The 25,089-nt window shown below is 41.5% G+C and overlaps 3 protein-coding genes across 5 annotated transcripts in view; 2 read left to right on the top strand and 1 right to left on the bottom strand.

Moving 5' to 3' along the window:
* Positions 1 to 9,539, top strand: part of LOC148049585 (uncharacterized) — a 32,644-nt gene extending 23,105 nt beyond the window's left edge. The window contains exons 7-10 of the mRNA XM_087717281.1: positions 2,202 to 2,513; positions 4,438 to 4,749; positions 6,021 to 6,317; positions 8,311 to 9,539. Of these exons, the coding sequence (XP_087573407.1) occupies positions 2,202 to 2,513; positions 4,438 to 4,749; positions 6,021 to 6,317; positions 8,311 to 8,357 (968 nt within the window). The 3' untranslated portion in view covers positions 8,358 to 9,539. The remainder of the gene's footprint in view (positions 1 to 2,201; positions 2,514 to 4,437; positions 4,750 to 6,020; positions 6,318 to 8,310) is intronic.
* KCNJ11 (potassium inwardly rectifying channel subfamily J member 11) overlaps positions 1 to 25,089 on the bottom strand; it is a 159,906-nt gene that overhangs the window by 108,237 nt on the left and 26,580 nt on the right. The window lies entirely within an intron of this gene.
* Positions 1 to 25,089, top strand: part of LOC148049584 (uncharacterized) — a 114,038-nt gene that overhangs the window by 73,788 nt on the left and 15,161 nt on the right. For 2 of the 3 annotated variants that reach the window (XM_087717257.1, XM_087717253.1), the window contains exon 1: positions 21,635 to 21,848. The exons of the other annotated variant lie outside the window; for it this stretch is intronic. In XM_087717257.1, coding sequence (XP_087573383.1) covers positions 21,707 to 21,848 — 142 coding nt within the window. In that variant the 5' untranslated portion in view covers positions 21,635 to 21,706. Of the gene's footprint in view, positions 1 to 21,634; positions 21,849 to 25,089 lie in introns of those variants that run through there. 3 annotated transcript variants of the gene reach the window in all.

The raw sequence follows: 25,089 nt of genomic DNA, 5'->3' as shown, positions 1-25,089 counted from the left end.
CTTGGTAGCGTCCGCCGAGTCCCGCCCAGCCGCCCTGTTTAGGATAACCCGCTCCCTCCTAAATAGGAGGGAGACGGGGGACCCTAAATAGGAGGGAGACGGGGGACCCCTTACAGGGTAAGGCTGAGGAGTATGTTCAGTTCTTGGCGGACAAAGTTGCCCGGTTTCGAGCGGACCTGGACTCCACTCTTGCAGAGCCAGCTGAGACACAGGGGAAAGACTTGGCAAACCATCTCTGGGTTGAGTTTCAGGAAGTTGCCTCTGGGGATGTGGACAAGGCTATGCGAGCTGTGAGTACCTCCACTTGTGTACTGGACCCGTGTCCCTCCTGGCTGGTTGCCAACAGCAGTGAGGTGACACGAGGCTGGATCCAAGCGGTTGCTGTGGCATCTCTTCGGGAGGGGCATTTTCCCACCGAGCTTAAGGCAGCGGTGGTGAGACCCCTTCTGAAGAAACCGTCCCTGGATCCAGCTATTCTTAATAACTACCGTCCAGTCTCCAACCTTCCCTATGTGGGGAAGGTTGTTGAGAAAGTGGTGGCCCTCCAGCTTCAGCGTACCTTGGAGGAAGCAAACTATCTTGACCCCTTCCAGTCCGGCTTCCGACCAGGTTACAGCACAGAAACCGCTTTGGTCGCATTGACCGATGATCTCTGGAGAGCTAGGGATGGAGGCTTTGCGTCCATCCTGGTTCTCCTTGACCTCTCAGCGGCTTTCGATACCATCGACCATGGTATCCTTCTGCGACGACTGCGGGAGGTGGGAGTGGGCGGCACTGTTTTGCAGTGGTTCTCCTCCTACCTCTCGGACAGGTCGCAGTCGGTGTTGGTGGGCGGGCAGAGATCGTCCCCGAGGCCCCTAACATGTGGGGTGCCACAGGGGTCGGTCTTGTCCCCCCTCCTATTCAACATATACATGAAACCGCTGGGCGAGATCATTCGGAGGCACGGGATAAAGTATCACCAATATGCGGACGATACTCAATTGTATCTGTCCGCCCCGTGCCAACTCAATGAAGCGGTGGACGTGATGGAACAGGGTCTGGAAGCTGTTAAAGACTGGATGAGAGCAAACAAACTGGTGCTCAACCCAGACAAGACCGAGTGGCTGTTGTGTTTTCCTCCCAATAATTTGACCACCGTACCATCAATCAGGCTGGGGGGACAAAATTTATACCCCTCAGATAGGGTCCGCAACTTGGGAGTCCTCCTGGATCCACAGCTGAGTTTTGATCACCATCTATCGGCTGTGACCAGGGGGGCATTTGCCCAGGTTCACCTGGTGCGCCAGTTGCGGCCCTACCTGAATCGGGAGGCTCTCACGACAGTCACTCGAGCCCTTGTGATCTCTAAGCTGGAATACTGCAACGTGCTCTACATGGGGCTGCCCTTGAAGAGCACCCGGAGACTTCAGCTAGTTCAGAACGCGGCCGCGCGAGTGATTGTGGGCGCACCTCGGTTCGCCCACATAACATCTATCCTCCGCAAGCTGCGCTGGCTGCCTGTGGATCTCCGGGTGCAATTCAAGGTCTTACTTACCACCTATAAAGCGCTCCATGGTAGTGGATCTGACTATTTGAGAGACCGCCTTCTGCCAATAACCTCCCTGCGTCCCATCAGATCGCATAGAGCGGGCCTCCTCCGTATTCCATCTGCCAGTCAGTGCCGACTGGCGACTACCCGGAGGAGAGCCTTCTCAGTTGCTGCTCCGACGCTATGGAACAATCTCCCCGTGGAGATTCGTACCCTGACCACAGTCCAGGCCTTCCGTACAGCCCTCAAGATCTGGCTAGCCCGTCAGGCCTGGGGATAAACTCTTCCGCCCCTCCCGAATGCTGAGAGAATGTTGTGTTTTTAGTAATTTTTAGTTATTGCACATTTCTTTTTATGTTTTGTCTTCACTCCCCTTCCTTTATTATTGTAAGCCGCCCTGAGTCCCCTCAGGGAAAAGGGCGGCCTATAAATGCTATTAAAATCCAAATCCAAATCCAAATTTTTATTGGTATTACGTTATCATTGAGGCCATTTTCTACTTCATTTTTCACCAGATTTGTAATTTATATACCTTTGGCATTTGTGTTTGGATGATGACTTTGGCACTTAGTTGTGTAAACTAAACAGTCATGTGGGAAGAAAAGTTTATGGTTTGAACATTCTGTACTGAATACTAACTCTGTTATTTGCTGTTGTGCTTTATTTACAGTGGCCCCCAGAGTTGACAAAATTGAATGTAAGCCCCCTGTTCCTGAGTGTGGGAAACCCATCACATTGAGTTGCTTATTGACAGAATACCATCCATCTGAGTGTGACATTTATTGGAGAAAGGGCTTTGAAGAGCTCTTGGGTGCTGAGGTTAAAACAGAGGAGCCGCAGTTGGACAGAATGTCAAAGCTGTACTCCAGGGCTAGTGAAATAACCTTTACACCCAGCGCAGAAGACCATGAAGTAGAATTCTTTGTTGAAATAAATCATTGCAAGAAAATTCTACGGAAGGGATATAAAGTGATGCTGAAAGGTGATTGTTATCATTGCTATAAAAAAATCTATGTGTCTTGGAGTTTCTATGGAGAGGTTCTCAGTCATCCAGGTCATGGTTGTCCCAAAGGTGCTTTTTTCAAGAGGCAACTGGACTTTCTGGTTTTTCTCTTAAGATGTTTTGCCTCTCATCCAAGAAGCTTCTTCAGCTCTGACTGGATTCAGGTCTGACTGGACCTCCTGTTCCCCGCCATCCAGTCAGAGCAGAGGAAGCTTCTTGGATGAGATGTGAAATGCCTTAAAAGAAAAACCAGAAAATCCAATTGCCTCTTGAAAAAAACATCTTTGGGATGTCCCTTGGAGGCTCTGACTTTCTGTGTTGACTCTATGTGGGAGGGAACATTAAGAATGGATGTACTTGCTCTAGCCCCACCCACTGCCCCCCAGTTAAATTCCTCTTTTGGAGGATGTTGAGGAAATACACAGGTAGTCCTCAACTTATAACTACCATTAAGCCAAAAATTGACGTTATGAGACATATGTTAAGCAGGTTTTCCCCTATATTACTACTTTTCTTGCCACAGTTGTTAAATGAATCATTGCAGTTGTTAAGGTAGTCCCAAAGGTGCTTTTTTCAAGAGGCAACTGGACTTTCTGGTTTGTCTTTGAGGACATTTCAGTTCTCATCCAAGAAGCTTTTTCAGCTCTGACTGGATACTGGGAAATGGAAGGATTTATACTCCTTGCAGATAGCTGGTCATTTGCATTCTTTTAGGGGATTGTTAAGGTCACCTGGAGGTTTATCTCTTTCATCAGAGTCACCTGAGTGGTGCAAATGGGTGTGGAGCCTTCTTGGAACTGTGGAAAGGCCTCTGTTGTAGATAGGAGATAGATGATGCCATATCCCTTCCCCTCTGTTGAGATAGGACTGTTCAGTTTTGACAGAGACTTGTCTTTCAAACCACCTCTCTGTCCAAAATATGAACTTTGTTGTCTTCAAAGAATGGCCTGTGTCTTTTAAATGCAGATGGACTGCTGAATCTAGTCCTGATGTGTTTGTTCTCCTATGTTGTTCCATGCATTTATGAAGTGTTTGTTTTGTTTCACTATGTAAAACAACAACCAACTGTACAACAAACAATCACTTCATAAATGCATGGACAGAGGGGATCGCTGGTTTGAAAGAGGGGTTAAAGTCTTCAAAGAAAAGCCAGAAAGTCCAGTTGCCTCTTGAAAAAAGCACCTTTGGGACAACCATGACCTGGATGACTGAGAATCTCCATAGCCAGTTGCTAAGGTAGTAACCTGGTTATCTGGATTCCCTATTAACTTTACTTGTCAGAAAGTCACAAAATGTGGTCACATCATCCCGCGTCTCTGCGACTGTCATAAATAGGAACTAGTTGTCTAGATAGATAGATAGATAGATAGATAGATAGATAGATAGATAGATAGATAGATAGATAGACAGACAGACAGACAGACAGACAGACAGACAGACAGACAGACAGACAGACAGACAGACAGACAGACAGACAGACAGACAGACAGACAAACAAACTTTATGGCATTGTTACATACATTTTACTTCTAAGTTCACATCAGTATACAGTAACATGCTATGGATTAATGTGTGGAAACAAACCAAATAGTGAGAAGCACTGGTATCTCACTGCATGACTAACACATGTACACAAGAAGCAGGGAAACAGAAATAATTGCTACTTGCCTAAATCAATTGAGGGCTGATTTCATGTATGACCACTGCTCTGTGTGAAATAGTGCTGTTAATCTACTGTAACAGCACAAGTTCTCATTGAACAATGATTCCTCCTTTCTTGTGGTAACAATATAATGTTAAAATTATTCTTAATTCATTTGATGCTCTGTATATTAGGGTATTGTTTTCATTTAACAGTGATTCCTTGTCCAATGTTGATTTCTCTGTCTTGTCACATTTATAGATTTTCCCAAACTTTCAAATATTGTTATTGAACCAAGTGATGCAGATTATGGACAAAGTGTAAATTTAACTTGTGATGTCACAGATTTCTATCCTACTGAAATTACTACTCAGTGGCTCCTAGGAAATAATTCACCAATGAAGGATGCGGTCAAAGAAAATTTTGACATGGACCCTAATGGTTGTTACAAATTAACTTCCGTGTATACACTAAGAGCTACTGCTTCAGTTTGTGATAAGGCTATTTGTTTCAGAGTAAAGCATGCAAGATTGACAAAGCTTATTACAAGAGAAGTGTATTTAGAACTTCCAGGTATGTACCAATTTTTATTTATTTATTTAGTTGTCTTCTGATGTTAATTGATAAAGTTGGGTTCTGTTTATCCTTTTTAGTCTTTATTAAAAGTAATAGAATTTAACAGGTGAGGAGTGTGGCACATCCCTATTTCCTATCCGTTACACCTGCAATGTTACTTCTAAGAAAATCTCCCTGTCTGTAGCACTGTTGTGTTTCTTGTTGTGTCCTTTGTGCTATGGATACCAAGAATTAAGCCACAGCCCAGATGTGACATCTCTGGGAGCAGAGGTGCTCATCATCATCTCAGTTTCTTCTTTGACCATGGTGCCTGGACACCCCTGGCTTTGCATTGCATGTGGGAAATATTTATGGGATAAAATTATCTATTTTACCAATAAGATGCATAGACATCCATTTCCAACCACAATGATGAAACATGATAACACAACACAACCCCTGTCCTTTCATACTTGAATTGCACATCACAACACATTCACACATTTTCCTTTCACTGTTGATGCCTATATATCATATGCAATGCTGTTACTGATTTTCAACCAAATGCTGGAAACACACAAGAAAACTGTAGAATAAACCACAGCAACATATATAGGTTTGCTTTGTCTTTTTGTACTTTTTGAGTGTGATCTTGTTTAGTTTTATTTTGCTTTTCTATTTTTTCTTTCTTTTGGAGTTTGTATTTTAATGTTTTCAGTAAAATAAAAATTGGGAAATCAACAAAAACAACAACAAAAAGGTCTGTTATGCCCTGCTTAAAGGGGCAGTCATAGAAAAGGTTGTAGACATGATTTCCATTCATTGGGTTTTGTTGCAAATGGTGCAGAAAGTGTATTTAACTTGTAGTTGATAAAAATTGTGCAATTGGTCTTCTGCAGTGGTGTCATGCAATAGTTTCTTTATGCAAGACTTCAGAGGATCAATCCTTATAGTGTTTTCTTGTATTAAACATTGTTTTTGCATTATTCATAATAAATCAAGTGTCAAGAGTTTCAAATAGCATCCAAATGTAAATCAGAGTCCAAGGCAAAGAATTGCTCAAAGTTCCAATTGATTAAGAGAGCTGAATTTTGTTATGGCTACATAGCATCTCATTTCTTACAATCTCCCGTCCCATTTTCCCACAATAGAAAATACATAGTAGAATAATAGAAAGTGTAGTAGGCCAAAGATCCAAAAGAAAAGATGGCTGCAGCCCTGACATTAAGGTCTGGAAACATATTATTTACATAGTTATTTCTATTCCATTTCTCCCCCTTCTCATTTAGTCAAACGGCCTGTTTTGACTGAAATAAAGGCGACCCAAGATCATCAGAATATCCTCCTTGAAATTTCTATATCACAATTTGCACCGCGTGATATACAAGTCAGATGGTACCAAGACTGGAGAAAAATATGTGAATATATCAATCCCAGGAATATTGAGATTGGAGAAGATCACTTATGTTATTTTGTTAGTAAAATATACTTAAATCCAAAAGAGCTGCGCTTTGGGAAGACAATATACTGTGAAGTTAAACATTCAACATCTACTGAGGAAAAAAGCTTAACAGTGAACACAACAGGTAAGTTGGATACATGTATAAATACTCTATTGATTGAAAGAGTATCCAGACCAGTGACTATTTTCCAACAACTGAATGTGCAATTATCTCCCAATTGTTATAATGGATTCAAAATTCTTTCCATTGTTATCTAATAATAACAATGGAAAGAGGAAAACTGTAGTGTAAGCAGTGTTAGCTATATGTTTAAGTTTAAGTTTTATTTTATTTATATGCCTCCCTATTCCCTAAAAAGGGACTCAGGGCGGCAAACAACTTAAACGGGAAGGGGAAACATACAAGTACAAAATAGACATTTAAAATGACCAACAACCACACCTGTCGAGAGGGGAAGGGAGCTCATGAACCCCAGGCCTGCCGACACAGCCAGGTTTTAACGGCTTTTCAGAAAGCAGGGAGAGAGGCGAGAGTCCGAATCTCCACGGGGAGTTCGTTCCAAAGGGCCGGAGCTGCAACAGAGAAGGCCCTCCCCCGGGTCGTAGCCAGATGGCATTGGCTGGTGGATGGAACCCTGAGGAGGCCGACCCTGTGCGATCTAATGGGTCTTTGGGAGGTAATTGGCAGCAGGCGGTCTCTCAAGAAAAGAGCTTTGTAGTGGCCTGTTAGTCACTCCATCATAGACATTATTGAGGGAAAGCAAGTCTTTTGCTGTATCTGCTTATACAGGCTGTTGAGATCTGTGACCCACATCAGTGTTAAATTTGTTTGGTCTCAGCATTCCTTCCTGACTTTAAAAATCATGCAGATCTTTAAAAGTGCTTTTGTTTATGTGGGTTATATTTATCAATATTTATCCTATTGAAAATTACAATTGATACCTTTTCTACCACTAACGCTTCTCACAGGTGTTTGATGGGATTTTTATATTGTTTTATTTTTCAACATAGGCTGGCAAATAATTCTGAATTGGTGGACCTCTAAGAGGTCTTTGGGAGATCTCTAGATCTCCTTGATCCACCTCTTAATGCTTTTAATAGCTAAACAGCCCACAATCAGCATGTAACTATTAGTGATGGTCCTTTATTCTAGATCAGGAGGCTATGCATTCAGATCACCTCTTGAGTGGCATTCAGCCTGCTCCCACATTGCTCTAGGTTTATTATGACTTAACTATCCATGTCTGTCTGCACAGGGAAAGGAAGGAAGTATGTAACTATAATGGATCAAAAATCATAAAAAACTGCAGCCTGTTATCTTTTGAAAGAACGCATAAACCTTCCCCAAACTATGTCAGTTCGATTCTCAACTTGGTGATGTGGTAGATACCATCTATATTAAAAGGCAGAAACTCTTAAAAAGTATATCAAAATGCAAAAAGTGAGCCATAAATAGGGCTGACTTATTTCAACGAGTAAACTGCCTCCCCTCCAATTCCTCTGTGATGGCCACGTTATTCTGTTTGTATGAGACATACTGAAGGTGCCATTTTAAAGCTAATAAACTGATAGATTGAGGATAATGAAAAATTGTTTGATGATCTATTATGGTGAAGTTGGCAATGATGCTCTAACCGATCCTTCCGATGAAAACATCACATTAACATAACATATGTCCTGCCTCTTTTATATATTGACACTACACACATGTTGAAAAGAAGGAGAGTTTGTGTCACAATACTGCTATTTTAACAAAAACAGTCACTGGGTTTTATTGTCATCCATGACTTTGTTTCTTAAGAAGTATAGAAAAGGAAGCTTAAGTACACCAATCTTCGGGATTGGGCGGCATATAAATTCATTAAACTTTGAACTTTGAACTTTCCTTTTGCAATTAAATGTTGAATGTATCTTAACAGCAATAATTCATTTGAATTTATGTCTTATAAATATTACTTCCATGGTTCTTGGTCTTACAACAGCATGGAATGCTCTTTCTGAAAGACAATTGGGGCAGTTGACTGACTTACTATACTTAGATTATTGTGATATGACTTGAAATATGTTCCAAAGCTTAAATGAGTTGATGTGATTGTTCTTTCTCTTCCAATTCCAAGATTTCTCTGATCTTGAGGAAACTGAACATCATCACCATGAGTCATAACCATTATGAACTCCTTCAAAGTGAGCTTTCTGCAGATGCAATAACAGTTGGAAAATAATTATGTTTTGCTACTTTTCTCGCCACAAAGTAATACTTCAAAAAATTCCTATCTTGGCTCAACCATACAGCTGATATCAAAGGTCTCTGAAATCAACTTTAGCCATTCCACTCACTGCTTTTGCTCAGGGATGGCAGATGTGAGTGTATTGAAAGCCCAGGTGGCATCTTTCCAGAAAAGGAAGAACCTACAAACATCTACAAGACCATGGTGAAGACTATTCTAGCCATCCTTTGGATGAAATTGTTTGAATTGTTTGAATTCACTCTGAGTTAGACTTCAGCTGCACAAAATCCTTGGACTGGGATTAATGTAGTTACGTGAGAAGAGTTTGAACCCCTTAAATGCAGTGACGGGTTTCCATTTTTTTTATACCGGTTTGCTCATTCCTCCGGGTGGGTGGACAGAGTCTCCTGCCACCGCCACTACTGGTTCGCCCGATCCGGGCCGAACCGGCAGAAACCCACCTCTGGTTAAATCTAAGGAAGTGGATAAGGTTTTCAGTGCTATGGGTGTAGCCAACTGTATATTAGATCACTGTTTACCTGGTTGGATAATGTCTTCCAGGAGGAGATATATAATCGATCCAAGCAACACGAAATACTTTTATTATTTTAAAAATAATAGAATTTTTAAAGAGGTGGCGTTCCATCCCCTGCTTAGGAAAACTCTGCTGGTTGCAGCAGTTTTGGACAATCATAGTTTACGTTCCTTTTACTCTTAATCCCAGTTTGATGGGGTGTGGATTGGGCAGCATAACATGACGTTTGTATTGTAGTAAAACTAGAGATGTTTTATTAAAAGGTTCCTTTTAAGATTTTTATTTTTAATTGGCTATTATGCTTTTTTGTATATATGTACAATTTTTAAACGATTTGAAAAGGTATGAATACATTTTGTTTATAGAATGCTATTATTTTAAAAATTCAGAAAAAATAGAAAAAATTATACATTAAATTTAATTTAATTATACATTTACATTAAATTTATACATTTATAAAAAATTCCACTTTTGTTCTCCATTGTTGTTTTAATGGGTGGTTTTAGACTTGTTTTAACTATAGTTTCTTTAATTACAATTGTAAACTCTTGTAAAGTAGTGCAAGATTTTAAACAGGAAATAGCAGACAAATTTTTAAACAAATAAAAATAGTTCAGTCTTTATTATTATTTCTTTGGCAAATCTAAGATGCCCCTCCCTCTCATGATAAAATTAAATTGATTATAAAAGTTAAAGAAAAGGTTTCAAAATTCATCTTACAGACAAATGATTAGGGGTTAGACTTCTCTGCTTTACTTATCTACTCATCAACCCCTGGATATAGAAATTTCATTTCATAATATACAACTTATCAAGGGACATATTATTATTGTTAATGTATTATTTAATAATAAATTTTTAAAAAGGTTAAATCACAGTAAAAGCTCCACACTGTTTTTATCAGAAGTTATGTGTTACATAACCCCTTCTTGCCACATAATCAAAAATAGTATTTAGCATCATATGCTGCATAGTAACTATAAGAAAATCCCCTTATAGCTTAACGTTCCATGTGAACCCAGATACTGTGGTTGCTAACTGAAGTTTTATAGTATAGTGCTTTCTGTGAATCTATTTTAGCCATTGTGGCTTGTTCAAGCAACTATGATTAAAAGAACCCACCGGTTAGAGCAATGCGTGAATTCAATACCACAAAAAACCTGCTTTTTTGACTTTCTTTTTTCTAAAAATGTTTTCTTGAATTATAAGCTTCAACCAGCTTAGGACAGCTTGTTTGTTTGCTTGCTTACTTATTTACGAGCTATAAGTCTATCCAATTCAAAACAATGTGACTCTGGGCTGCATTCCTCTTAAAACATTATCACTAATTTAAACTAGTTTTTTCCGTGACCCGACAAAAGCGCGCCCGACAACAGCGCACCGACAAAACCACGTCGATAAAACCGTAACGTTGATAGCACGGCCACAAAGGCGCGCCGACAAAAGAGCGCCGACAGAAGCACCATTACGGTTAAGGTAAGGTTTAGGGTTAGGTTCAGGGTTAGGTTTAGGGTTATGTTCAGGGTTATGTTCAGGGTTAGGTTCAGGGTTAGATTTAGGGTTACTTTTAGGGTTACCTTTAGGATCAGGTTCAGGGTTAGATTCAGGGTTAGGTTTAGGGTTAGGTTCAGAGTTAGGTTTAGGGTTAGGTTAGGTTTAGGGTTACGTTTAGGGTTAGGTTAAGAGCACGCTGTTGTCGGCGCACTTTTGTCGGTGCACTTCTGTCCTCATTCTTTGGCGCAATTTTGAACTCGCACTTTTGTCCCCGTGGTTTTGTCAGCGCGCTTTTGTCAAGCGCACATTTGTGAACTGTTGAACTGGTGAACTGTTTTCCCCCCTTTTAATAACATGGAATTTATCCTGGAGAATAGATTTTGGTCAGGCATAATGGAAGTTGCAGTTGAAGAGGTCAAGATGTGCAAGCTACACAAGGTTGCAGTAATGGGATAGAAGGACTGTGCTGAGTTTCATGTTCAGAGTAGGGGTGCAGCCATCAGGGAGTGGAGTCTGAATAGGTCGGTCCACCCATTCTCTTTCTTATCTTCTTTGTTTCTCTGATCACTTCTTTCTTTCAAGGCTGAAGGGAAGCAGTTGAGCTTTTCCAGCAGATCAGGGTGAGCTGCAGGTGACGTGAAGCATTGCTGCTCTGAAATATTTCATACTGAGAAAAAGAATTCACAATGGAAGGTGACATATTGGGAATCCAATTATATCAAATATCCATGTGGTGATTTCTGAGGAGCAATTATTTTGGCTTTGTTATCAATAATTAACGTGTTTAATGAAGGATTTTAGTCAATTTTAATTTTAAAGTTTAATGAAGGAGGTGGGAGTTCAGGATTATTTTCCTCAACCTCCTTATTCATTCGCATGTACTTGTTTATTCCACCTTAGTCGTGTTGTGACTCGGAAGCCCATCAAGAGACAGCTGCTGGAATGCCTCCTGTGTGATGAGGGCTCCTCTGAGAGAGGCCATGTCTTTAGGACATACCAAAGTGTTTACTCACTCCACTGCCTTGAGAAACCCTGCTCCTATTACACCAAATCTGGATTCTTTGCATTTGGAACCTGTGAAACGACAAGGGACTGTCTAGCCTGTGGCCTTCTAACGTATGCTACCTTTAACAGAAGCCAAATATAAGCAACAAAACTTATCTTGGACGAGGCAAATAAACTGGGCATCTCACTTCCTCTTATTTGTGTTAACGTTTCAGTCAATTCCTCCTCCCTGGACTAAACTGTCAGTTCTTTCTCATGTGGCTGTTATTGTGTCACATAACTTGATGCAGAAGGGTGTCGGATCATGTTGTGATGCTCTCAGTATTCTACCTAGTAAAGGAGGCACCATGTTTGGTTCTTCTTGTTCACATATCCCTACAGCTTCTTCAGGAGTTGTCCAATGATCAACTTGGCCATGGTGAGAGACCACCGCAGTGGTGGAATTCAAAATTGTTTACTATTGGTTCTGTGGGCATGGCTTGGTGGGCATGGAAGGGGAAGGATACTGTAAAATCTCCATTCCCTCCCTACTCCAGGGGAAGGTTACTGCAAAATCCCCATTCCTTCTGTACTCCAGGGGAAAATTACTGCAAAATCCCCATTCCCTCCTGTTCAGCTTGGACTTGGGAGGCAGAGAATAGATGCGGGTTGGGGGCAGTCAGAGGTGGTATTTACCAACTACTACTACTATCAGTTTTCCAGAACTGGTCAGAACCTGCTGAATACCATGTCTGGAACACCTCCTTCATGAAGATCTCCCCCAACCATGCATTAGAAGACAAGAATGCCCACTGCAATTCTCTGCCTCTGACTTCAGCCAGAAACTCACACAATTACCTACAAGTGAGAACAACAGAGATGCTATTGTGCGAGATCCCTCCCCCACTTTTTATTCAATTTCAAGTGTACAAGTTGTTATCATACAACCTATGAAGGCTCCCTATTATGGGCCATCAGCTGTGCTGGACTTCCAAATATGGGATGGTTTCTGGATACCTGCATGGCAAACCAGGTACTTGCACGTTTCAGGCTCAGCCTTATTCGGTCCAGGAGAAAGGTTCAACCATGCATCTTTCTCCATTCTGAAGTTTTGCGGATATGCTGAACTACTATCCCAACACTTCAGTGTGCTCAGACTGGTGTGGAATGATGGGAGAGGTAATCCAATTGGCCTGAAGGATTCCAGGTTGGAGGAGGCTGATTTCAACATTAATAGGCATACTGTCCCAGGTGTAATAATCTTTCTCCAGGCAAAAACTGAATCAGTGGATGGTGCTGTCACTAAGAAAGAAGTTTGGTCTGGATATAGTCCCCTACACGCCTCATAGATTACTACTGTCCAAGTGGATATGCCTGATCATCTCCTTGGCACTGTCTTAGGTGTTAGATTTCTTTTTTTTAAATGCTGCTATAACCTTTTGCAAGACAGACTTGAAATGAGGTCTGAATGCATCCCCCAGTATCCTTATATGGGATACTCATCCCACATAAGGGATTCAAGGGAATGGATGAGTGCAGCATGATTACCTCCTAAGGATTTGTTTTTATTTTTAGGATCCAAACCCTCATTTTGTTCTGACCAGTTGAAAATTATTTTTAAAAACTGTACATTTGCTGTATTGTTTTTCCTTACTGTCTTTTTGGCCTTGTTAATCTCCCCATTTCATTCAAAGAATCATAAAATGTAGAGGTTGAAAAATGCAGATTATCTGGCTAAATCTCTGACCACAGCAGAAATGCATTTAATAGCATCCCAAAACTTTGAACATTCAGTCTCCAATTAAGCAGAGTCTACCTGCCCCATTGCTAAATATCTTTTGCATGGTTAAATATTATTATTCCCCACTCCTGATATTCAAGGGAAATCTTTGTGTATCTGTGTATTGGCTTCTATGATTGCCTGGACAAATCACTGCAGTTTTCTTGGCAAGATTTAACAAGTGACTTGTCATTGCGTCACTCCTAGGGTTGAGAGGGTGTGTCTGGTTTAAAATCATCCAGCTGATTCTGTCCCTAGAGCAGGACTAGAACTCTCACTGGAGTTCTATAGATCTCTAAAGATGTGGTGGGGAGGAGTTTTCAAGTCTCTAACCTGGGGCCACATAGAATAGCCCCCGAGTGAGATAGACAACAAATAAATGTAACACATAAATAAATAAAATACACTAAACGAAAAAGTGAGAATCCCATTTCTGGAAAAAATTAATTCTAAATTCTAGTGCAGGGGTGTCAAACTGAAGGCTCAGGCTGGATCTGGTCTGCAGGGTGTTTAGATCTTCCCCACAGAGCGGGCCTGAAAACAGTGAAGGGCCAGCCTGCAGTGCCTCTGCCAATGAAAACGGAGCTCGGGAGGACTATGGGCAACCCTCTCGAGCTCCATTTTTGCTAGCAGAGGGTTGCAGGAGGCCATCGTAGCCGAAACGGAGTTCAGGAGCCCATTTTCACTAGCAGAACACTCCGACCACCACAGGCACCCTGATACGAGTGACATTGAGCTGGCCACGCCCACCCCAGCCCCCGAGGTCAAACCCATCCCTGATGCGGCCCTCAATGAAATCGAGTTGGACTCCCTGTTCTATTGATATGTGTGGACTATTTAGGATACCAAACTATTGTTCTGAAAAACATTACCTTTTTTTTTAAAAAGACCTTTTCTTTGAAATTGAAATGAATGCAATTTCATTTTATCCAAAATTCAACAAATAGCTCATATTTCTCTTTTTGTTGCCATTTTTATTTCCTATCCAATACCTTGAAAGCCTTTACGTTAATGGGACCTATTGAAATGTATTTGAATCTTAGCCCTACTTTAATGTCCTTGGCCAGCCAAGATTATGATTTATAGCCTGTGTGTTGATTTAACAAATCATTATGGCAAAAACAGTTCCTCCATTCCCTCTGAGAGCTATTGTTTAGGAGGGAGCAATATTTTACTGCATTCATCTCACTTTTCCACAGAGCAGGTGATTCCTGAATTTAGGAAATTCCCAACTCTGGGAATTAATAGGAGTTGGCTTGAAGCCTGGAGGTGCTTTGAACCTCTCACATCTCTCAGATGAGGAAAAATTATGTACTTCTTTGCTAAGTACATGCTCCAAAATACTCTAAGATACAAGTTCTGCTCCATCCTGAGACATTGCTGGCTGGGTAACTTTGAACCAAACTTTCTCTCTAAACCGTAGTTTCTGAAATCCACTAAACCACATTGAACCAATATGGTAGATTACATTTACAATGTTCACTAAAGAGATCTTAATCTTGAAATGGATTTCATATCTTTGGACTCAGAAAATGACTCACAACAGTGTATACCATAAAAACCAGAGGTGAGTTGTTCCCGGTTTGGCCGAGATCGGCCAAACTGGTAGTGACCGCGGTGGGCAGCTCCGTCCACTCGCCTGGATGCTTTTCCACATGTGCAGAAGCATCGCGTGCACAAGCACTAGTAAACCGATAGCACCGGGATTTGAAACCCACCTGATAAAAACAATTTAAAAACCATAAAGAATAAAATCAAAACTATTTCAAAATAAAATTAGATCAAATTTAAGTTTTAGATTCAAGATGACCACAAGGATGAACTGATCTATATAAAAATCACTCAATCCTTATTTCTGCTCTTTGTTGGACAGTTCTGACTTTGGAACTAAAACCTCAAAGTCTAGGATTGCTAGTAGAACATATATACTTATAAAGATCACATTATGACAGTACAATACTGTTTTGAATTTAAACGAAAGTTGATTCCATGTCAACCAAATCAGTTTTAATAGAGTGGGTGATATCATTCCTTCATTATCCACAAACTGTTCACAGGGAAAAAGGCAAAAAATTGTTGTCTGCCACCCAGATGAGAAGACTAAATGGATTGGGCTTTTCTTATAATAGAAGTTGAAGTTTAGGAGAAACCTTGTGATGTTGAAGATAATAATGGAGTCACAAAGAGAGGTTTGGAGTTCAAACAGAATCTAAGTAATCATTTGTAGGGAAGCTCTGAATGCCCTCTCCTCTGGTTGGGATAGAAATCCTCCAAGCCGTGTCCACTTGATGATTGTAGGTTTTGTTCTTATTCTGATTAAAAGTGGAAGATTAAGAATGGAAGAGCAGATAGGAAAAAAAAAATAACCATCTTACATAAAACTGGAAGTATGGCTGGGAGGAGCCTGCTGGTGGTGGCAGCAAAAAATCAGCTGCCTCCGAATTCCTGGCTATGTACCTGTTTAGAGGATCTTCCATCTGACGTCTTATCAGGTTTTCTTATCCTTCAGGCAAGAAGGAAAGAAGAAATTGTTTTGCTGGCAAATGCTCTTCGATTTTTGCAGCTTTTGTGCTTGCAGGGAGAGGGGGGCTAGCCCAAGGCAGAACAGCTGTCCGTGCTGGGAATTTCAAACTGCCTTGTGCGGGACAAAGTAGGTCTCCCCCACTCAGTTCAAAGTTTTGATTGATTTAATCTTATCACGAGCTGGATTCGTATTACGAGTGCAATAATTGTTTATCAAGATTTTAGCTTCTTTTGTTTTTCTCCTAAAAAGTTGGCTTCTATGTATCCGAATGTACAGCCTAAATGTTGGAGGTGTGGTTCTCTCGATGCTACCTATTATCATATATGGTGGACCTGCCAAAAGGTTAAGGCACTCTGGATAAAAATATGGTGGGTTATGCAAAATATTTTTAAAAGAAGGATAAAGTTTATTCCTCAGTTATTTTTGCTAGGTATATGTACTGACTTTACAGTGGTAGAGACTAACTTGATTCTGCACCTAATGACTGCAGCAAGACTGTTGGTGGCGCAATACTGGAAGAAGGAAGACTTGCCTACAATCCAAGAATGGACATTGAAAGTCACAAACTTAGCTGAGATGGCTAAAATATCACTCAAATGAGAGATATAAACGAGACTGGAAAAAATGGATTGACTATATACAAAATAAATACGGGACCAAGAAATTCCAGTTAGCCTATGCTTAAGATCAGAAATGATTTAAACTGTTTAAAGTTAGTTCAGTAAGAAGAAGCTAAGGTCAATATAGAATGTCATTAATTTCTTTATTTCTTTTTTCTCAATAGATTTTAGACTGTGTTAGTTAAAAGTCCATACCGTGTACGGGTTCTGGGAAGTCGGGGGGGGGGGGAAGGGGCTGGGGGGGTGGAGGGAGGGAGGGGCATACAAAAAAAATTGTACTTCAATGTTTTAATGATTGACGAATGATGAAATATTTGTGTTTTTTAAAAGAAATAAAACCTTTTTTTTTTTTCGAAAAAAAAACCCAAGAAAAATTAGAGAAAAAAAAACTGGAAGTATGGATGTGCATATTAAATCTGTAAGCAACCAAACCATGATCTGAATGTATGTTAAAGAAAAATGTTTGTTAAGTGAACAAATGCAACCACAATCTTAACTACAGAAGATCCCCTTATATAGTTTCATGGTGGAATATGTCAATGAAGATTCTCAATCATCCAAGTAGAGTTGCCTGGAAGTTTAGTCATGGCAACACGAGTTATTTTCTTTTTGGGTTTGAAACGTTTCGCTGCTTATCCAAGTAACTTTCTCAGTCTTTTATGGTAGAAATTCTAGGTAAGAAATGTGCCACATGAAAGGATGCAACAGATGTTGAACGTGACAGTTCCTATGGCTTAGATGACAGTTAATGAGGGGTGAAGAGAAGGAAACCACCTGCTGTACTATTTGAAGATACCATCTGATGCAGCGGGGAGCAGGTTAACAGAGTTTGAGTGACAGCTCCAATTATTTGTTTTTGTTCGGATAATGGTGGAGCAGTACTTTGAACCTCAAGCAAACCTGGAATCAGACTTCAGAGACACCTCAGACAAAATGACGATGAGGAATGTGCTTCAGTTTATCTCTGTCTAAAATGAAACCTCCATAAATGTCCATGTTCCAGCTGTTAGTTGCTAGGAAGACTAGGAGGCTAACTCGGAAGCCCATCAAGAGACAGCTGCTGGAAGGGCTCCTGTGTGATGAGGGCTCCTCTGAGAGAGGCCATGTCTTTAGGACATACCAAAGTGTTTACTCACTCCACTGCCTTGAGCAACCCTGCTCCTATTACACCAAATCTGGATTCTTTGCTTTTGGAACCCGTGAAACGACAAGGGACTGTCTAGCCTGTGGCCTTCTAACGTATGCTACCTTTAACAGAAGCAAAATATAAGCAACAAAACTTACCTTGGACGAGGCAAATAAACTGGCCGTCTCACTTCCTCTTATTTGTGTTAACGTTTCAGTCAATTCCTTTTCCCTGGACTAAACTGTCAGCTCTTTCTCATGTGGCTGTTATTGTGTCATATAACTTGATGAAAAAGGCTGATGAATCATGTGATATTCTCAATGTTCTACCTAGTAAAGGAGACACTATGTTTGGTTCGTGTTCACATCAACTTGGCCATGGTGAGAGACCACCGCAGTGGTGGAATTCATAATTGTTTACTATTGGTTCTGTGGGCATGGCTTGGTGGGCATGGCAGGGAAGGATACTGTAAAATCTCCATTCCCTCCCTACTCCAGGAGAAGGTTATTGCAAAATCCCCATTCCTTCCCGTTCAGCTGGGACTTGGGAGGCAGAGAATAGATGGGGGGGGGGGGCAGTCAGAGGCGGTATTTACCAGTTCTCCGAACTACTCAAAATTTCCACTATTGGTGCTCCAGAACTGGTCAGAACCTGCTGAATACCACCTCTGGAACACCTCCTTCATGAAGTTCATAACGTTTCAGTCAATTCCTCCTCCCTGAACTAAACTGTCAGCTCTTTCTGATGTGGCTGCTATTATGTCACATAACTTGATGGAGAAGGGTGTTGGATCATGTTGTGATGCTCTCAATATTCTACCTAGTAAAGGTGGCACCATATTTGGTTCTTATTTCTTTACATATCCCTGCCAGGGGTGGGATCCTACTGGTTTCACAACCAGATTACTGCTTGGGAAGGAAAACAGTTGAAGTGCAGCAATACACTCTGCTGTGCAATTCAGCTGAGAAGATAAAGTAGGTAAGGTGCAGGGGCGGGGGCAGGGTGGGTCCACTTGCTCATGGGAGCTCCAAAGATCAGCTGGGAGCAAACCAGTGCGATCAGCAAACCAGATGATCTTCGGAGCTACCGGTTCATCCAAACCTGTTCAAACCGGTAGAATTCCACCCTGCCTGTGGCTTCTTTAAAAGTTGTCCAATTATCAGATTGGCCATGTTGAGAGAAACCCCAACTGTCATCTCTTTCTCATGTGGTTGTTATTGTGTCACATAACTTGATGAAGAAGGCTGTTGAATCATGTGATATTCTCAATGTTCTACCTAATAAAAGAGGCATCATGTTTGGTTCTTATTATTCACATATCCCTACATCTTCTTCAGGAGTTGTTCAATGATCAACTTGGCCATGGTGAGAGACCACCGCAGTGGTGGTATTCAAAATTGTTTACTATTGGTTCTGTGGGCATGGCTTGGTGGGCATGGCAGGGGAAGGATAGTGTAAAATCTCCATTCCCTCCCTACTCCAGGGGAAGGTTACTGCAAAATCCCCATTCTCCCCCTGCTCCAAGGGAAGGTTACTGCAAAATCCCCATTCTCCCCCTGCTCCAGGGGAAGGTTACTGCAAAATCCCCATTCCCTCCCGTTCAGCTGGGACTTGGGAGGCAGAGGATAGATGGGAACAGGGCCACTCAGAGGTGGTATTTACCAGTTTTCCAAACTACTCAAAATTTCCACTATCGGTTCTCCAGAACTGGTCAGAACCTGCTGAATACCACCTCTGGAACACCACCTTCATGAAGATCTCCCCCAACCATGCATTAGAAGACAAGAATGCCCACTGCAATTCTCTGCCTCTGACTTCAGCCAGAAACACACACAATAACCTACAAGTGAGAACAACAGAGATGCTATTGTGTGAGATCCCTCACACTTTTTATTCAATTCCAAGTGTACAAGTTGTTATCATACAACCTGTCAAGTCTCCCTATTATGGGGCATCAGCTGTGCTGGACTTCCAAATATAGGATGGTTTCTGGATCCCAGCATGGCAAACCAGGTACTTACATGTTTCAGACTCAGCCTTATTCAGTCCAGGAGGAAGTTTCAACCATGCATCCTTCTCCATTGTGAGGTTTTGCGGATATGCTGAACTACTATCCCAACACTTCAGTATGCTCAGACTGGTGTGGAAAGATGGGAGATGTAACTCAATAGGCCTGAAGGATTCCAGGTTGGAGGAGGCTGATTTCAACATTAATGGGCATACTGTCCCAGGTATAATGATCTTTCTCCTTGCAAAAACTGAATCAGTGGATGGTGCTGTCACTAAGAATGAAGTCTGGTCTGGATACAATGCTCTACACTCCTGATAGATTAGTACTGTCCAAGGGGATACGCCTGATCATCTCCTTGGCCCTGTCTTAGGTGTTAAGAGTGCTTTCAAAAAACACAACAATCTACAATCTCTGACCAGAGCAACAGAAAATGGCCTGAAATGACCCCAAAACAGGTCATTTTCCATGCTGTTTTCAGACTATTTTTGTGCCATTTTCAGGTTGTTTTCAGACCATTTTCAGGCCACAAATGGCCCAAGAACAGCCTGAAATGATTCCAAAAATGGCCTGAAAACTCCCCCAAAATGGCCCCAAACCAGGCATGTGTGTACTGGCCAGCTGGTCTTTGGGTTTCTGGTGCTCCAGCATGCAGACACATTCACACAAAAATGTCAAAAATGTTCGCCATATGTGACTCCATCCAGCCTACTGCTAATGCCGACTGCTTCAGTGACTCCATCCAGCCCCCTCATTCTCTGTCCTCCCCTTCTTCTTTTGCCCTCAATCTTTCCCACTTTAGTCTCTTCTCCAGTGACTCCAGCTGGCTCAGGGATTCTGGGAGTTGAAGTCCATAAGCCATAAAGGGGCCACCGTTCCCCATCTCTGGCCTAAAGCAAGATTCTCACAGTCGTCTTCAACAAAATTTATTTAAAAAGAAGCTGAATAGATTATAGAAATTTCTACAACTGAATTCCTTTTGTTTTTAGAATCTTTTAACTTGTTAGGACAAAAACTTCCCTTATTTTTAGTGCCCCTTCTGTGATCAGAGGCTTTCTGACCATGGGGATGCTGCAATGGCAATAAGTGTGAAAAACAGGCATAAGTCACTATTTTCAGTGCTTTGTTACTTCAAACAGTCACTAAATGAACTGTTGCAGGTTGAGGACAATCTGCAATAGAACCTGGCCATTACAATCAGAAATCATGACAGCCATTAAGTGAAGCATCCATGTGACCTCACTTAACACACCCCATCTCTGTCCTCCTCAATGTGGTCATTAAGTAGAGCCCCATGGAAGGCCCTGAAAGACCTAATGCAGGTTATGCCCTGGGCCTCCCCCAACCTTGAGCATCTGTGCTTTGCTTTCAACTCCTGACGTCAGAACCCACAATTCTAACAGGTTGATCCACAAGATGGCAATTACTATTGTACTTCTGATGTTGAATGCCGCTGCTGATTAGAGTGTCTAAACTGATTACATTCAGGCACTTTAGCAGGAATTATGGAGGGTAGATTTTGAGCTTTGAAGGTCATTCAAGAATGTAAAGGTAACAGCCTCTGCCTTTTTTTAAAAAAAGAAAATTATTTTGTCCCAATAAAATATACAACGTAGATCATAGAATAACAGAGTTGATGGGACCCTGGAGGTCGTCTAGTCCAGTGGTTCTCAACCTTCCCAATGCCGCAACCCTTTAATACAGTTCCTCATGTTGTGGTGACCCCCAAACATAGAGGAGCTGTGTCTCGGTACCTAAGACCATCGAAAATATATGTTTTCCAAAGGGGTTGCGACCCACAGGTTGAGAACTGCGGCTCTAGTCCAACCCGCTGCTCCAGCAGGAGATACCATTTTGGGCAAATGACTGTTCAATCTCTTCTTAAACATCTCCAGGAATGGAGCACCCACAACTTCTGGAGACTGGAGGTTCCACTGATTACTTGTTTTTACTGACAGGAAATTTCAGTACATTAAATGTTTTGAAATCTAATTAAATGCAAGTTGCTTTTTTAAAAATTCAGGAGGAGTCTCTGTTACGAGAGAGAGAGAGAGAGAGAGAGAGAGAGAGAGAGAGAGAGAGAGAGAGAGAGAGAGAGAGCGAGAGAGAGAGAGAGAGAGAGAGTCGATTAGTAGGGTCGATTCTGCCTACTCTTTATAGCGCGATTAGCTGAAAACGCTGGTCCAGATTGAGAAATCAAAAGGAAAGGGGGCAATGGCGACTAACTTTGGTCTCCGACTGAGAAAACTGCCTGGATGTGTCCACATAAATTTCCAGGAATCAAACTCCGTTCGAAGGCGACTTTACTTTTTCTTTAGCCTCTGGGCGTGTCTCAGCTTTGTTCCTGGGTCGGCAGGTAAGGAAGCAAAAATGAAGACCCGCGCCTGCTATACATTACATTCTCTCTCTCTCATATTTATATGCTGTACATATATACGCTTGCTATACATCCAAGGTGATCGGGACGCAGGTGGCAGGGCGAGGATGGCGGAAGTGCTTTGCTAGGTTCTTGCTGCTGTTTTGAGTGGCGGCGAGTCGAGGCCCTCAAGGGCAAATGCAATAGAAGTTGTCGAGTGTGAGAAATGTTGAGACTTGGAGGGGGTCTGGGGGCTCCTTTGAGGAGGAACGAGACCGACCGCGCAAGGCAGGTGGACACAACTTTAAGTCGGAGATCGGTCTCTGGAGGGGACAGCCACCCGCCCTCGCTCCTCCGACGAGCGCCCTCGACAGCGCAGACGCGTTTTGCAAAATGACCGGAGCAAAATGTAAAGTCCATAACTCGTTCCGCACAGGAACGAGCCTTCTTACTCGTTAAACTCCGCCCTCTGGATCTGTGTATGAATTTGAAAAGACCGCAACTCGCTATTACTATTGAGCTGTTATTTACATTAACTCCTTGTTTAAACTGTCAATAACCTGGTCTACCCTGAACCGTAAACCGTGATTTACAACCTCATGTAAATCTAAATCTAATCTGACAAAAACACATTCGTTCATCATAATGAAGGGTTAGTCAAATGAGTATTATAAGATTTACAGGCTGCAAATGAAATGTTACAAACTGCTGATTATTGGCTTAAATTTATAAATTGCTCCATCTCGGCCTCTGACTCTGAACACAGGGGCTGTGTTCAGACATTCTATTAAGCCTGAACTGGGTGCTCCAGATTGGAGTTTCTGTGTCTCTATTGCACAATGGCAATTGACATCTTATTGAAATATTCTAGCTGGACCACAACTAAACTACAATTAGCTAACGAAAAACTATCCCTTGTAGTAATTTACTTGTAATTATGCAGTCACAATTGTGTCATCTGGTTGTGTAACTCTTGCCAAGTTCTGGCTTACTCCAAAAGTAGTCAATATTCCACTTAGTCTTTATGACCTCCAATTGCTTTGTCTCTTGCCATTCCACCACTGCTATTTTGCAATACTCTTTATGAAATGTGAGAACTGGGAGGGAAGGGAAGAAGAAGGTACAATTAATCATAAGAATCTGCAATCCATTTTTTTCCATTTTTTTGAAGAAGCCTTGAAAGTAAACATGCCAACTCAGAAGACAGCAATCTTGGGTACAAATGTGACACTTCAGTGTAAAATCTCTGACTACCCTCCCCCAGAACTGGATATCAAAAAAACAATGTTCATCTGGTATTTGGAGACATCTGAAGGGAATAAAGTAGAACAACTTTATTCAGTTGTTGCTGGAAAACATTCTTCAAATAGAAATGGTTCAAGACTGGATACAATTCAATTAAAAAATGGAGATGCTTCCCTTTTCCTTCCACAAATACAGTTTAATGAAGAGGGCAAATATGTATGTGTCGTGATTGATATCTCTGTTAGAGCTGAAGGAGCCACCATTATAGATCTAGTTGGTAAGTGACGTTTGAGGTATACCTTTCCAGAGAGCAAACTTATTCTTTTGGAATTCTTAAACTGCATTAAGATGAATACCAGTTGTATAAGATTGTATTCCCAATCTCTTCCTCTTATGAAGAAGGCCCCCTCCAACTAGATCCTTGTAAGAGGGAGGTAGAAAACAAAAGAAAGTCCCTCCCCATTTCTTCATTTTATATTGTCTCAAGAATCCCTGTGATGTAATGGTTAAAGCATCAGGCTAGAAACTGGGAGACTGTGACTTCTAGTCCTGCTTTAGGCACAAAGCCAGATGGACCAGTCGCTCTCAGCCCTAGGAAGGAAGCAATGGCAAACCACTTCTGAAATCTTGCCAAGAAAATTGGGGATTTCACCCGGCAATTGCCAAGAGTCAACATTGTCCATTCTGGTTCACGTTTCTCATTTTATTTAATGGCAATATAAAGATTTCTTGATAACGCTTGTTATTAGAGCAACTAATTAGTTGCAGTCAGATAATGCCAATGGTGAACTAAACAAATATAATTTCTATGTCATACCTCCATGATATTGCCTTTAGCCAAAGAATGAGACACATGTAGGTAGTTCTTAGCCTTACAGGTGTTTAAAAAGATTTTTTCTTCAAGCTGAAAGGTGCAAGGGATGTACAAGTTATGATGAGCCTTTGTTACCTGCTATCTTGTTGGCAAGGTTGGGTTATCAGTAAGAACCTAAGATATTTAATAGCTGTTTTAAGGTAATCTAGGCATATTTTCTTCCATCTTCATTGGACTCTGATTGGTCTTGTCTGTCACTGTTCTGCTATTATGTACCTGAAGAGTTAGGTATAATCGCACATGAAAAACAACACAACAATTAAAAATATTTGGTGGGATTTGAATGGTGTAACAATTAAGTGGCAAAACAGGCTGGAGTAACATAACACTAGGGACCTACTTCTGAACAAAAGCTAGAGGAATCTGGAAAGTAACATGTTAAAGACAGAGAAAGAGATTCTACTTATAAAAGTTGCTCGTGATTCTGCTTCATTGTGACTTTGCCATTTTTTTTTACATTTTAAAGTTAAATTTGGATAGGAAGGGGCCCTGAGGTGCTGTATTGTCATGTGTGGTTGTTCGTCAGTTGTATAAATCAGGGATCCAAGTAACACCCCTAACAAAAGAAGTCTCTGAGGCTTGAAGTTCCTCAAAGTTCCATTTTTTTAGAGATGTCATATTGGCACAATTGGGAAAACCCTAATCTGAGAGATCTGGTTTTCCCCACCAGGGACGTGCAGTCACTAGAGGCAAGGGAGGCGGAGCCTCACCACTCTCCTCAGGAAAAGAAAAGAAATTTAAATATTTTTTTTTAAATAATTAAAGCCAAGATAGTTGCTACCAGATTCCAGGTCACAGTGGCTTGGTGTCTGCTTAGTGTTAACCAAAGCAGGAGGCGAGAGAACTCGGGGCCTCTTTTCCATAAGGAATTTTTCGCCTTCTAAAAGTTAATAAAGAGTTAAAAGGCAAAGAAGTTCAGATGGAAAAGAGGCACTAATTCTCCCGCCTCCTGATTTGAAAGCAGCCAATCGTGTCTTCTTGAGCACGCTTACGTTGGGCGGAGCGTGCTTCAGAGGAGAGAGGAGTGGGCGAGAAGGAGGAGGCTGCCTCTTTTCTGCAGACCTGGGCGCTTGGCAGCTCCCGTGATGCAAAGTAAGTGCCCCACCATCCCCGATGCTGCCG

This window comes from Thamnophis sirtalis, unplaced genomic scaffold (genome assembly GCF_051295495.1).
Source record: "Thamnophis sirtalis isolate CommonGarterSnake01/CBP01778 unplaced genomic scaffold, rThaSir2_p1.2 scaffold_1, whole genome shotgun sequence".
Taxonomy (NCBI): domain Eukaryota; kingdom Metazoa; phylum Chordata; class Lepidosauria; order Squamata; family Natricidae; genus Thamnophis; species Thamnophis sirtalis.
This window is presented reverse-complemented; position numbering and strand designations above follow the sequence as displayed.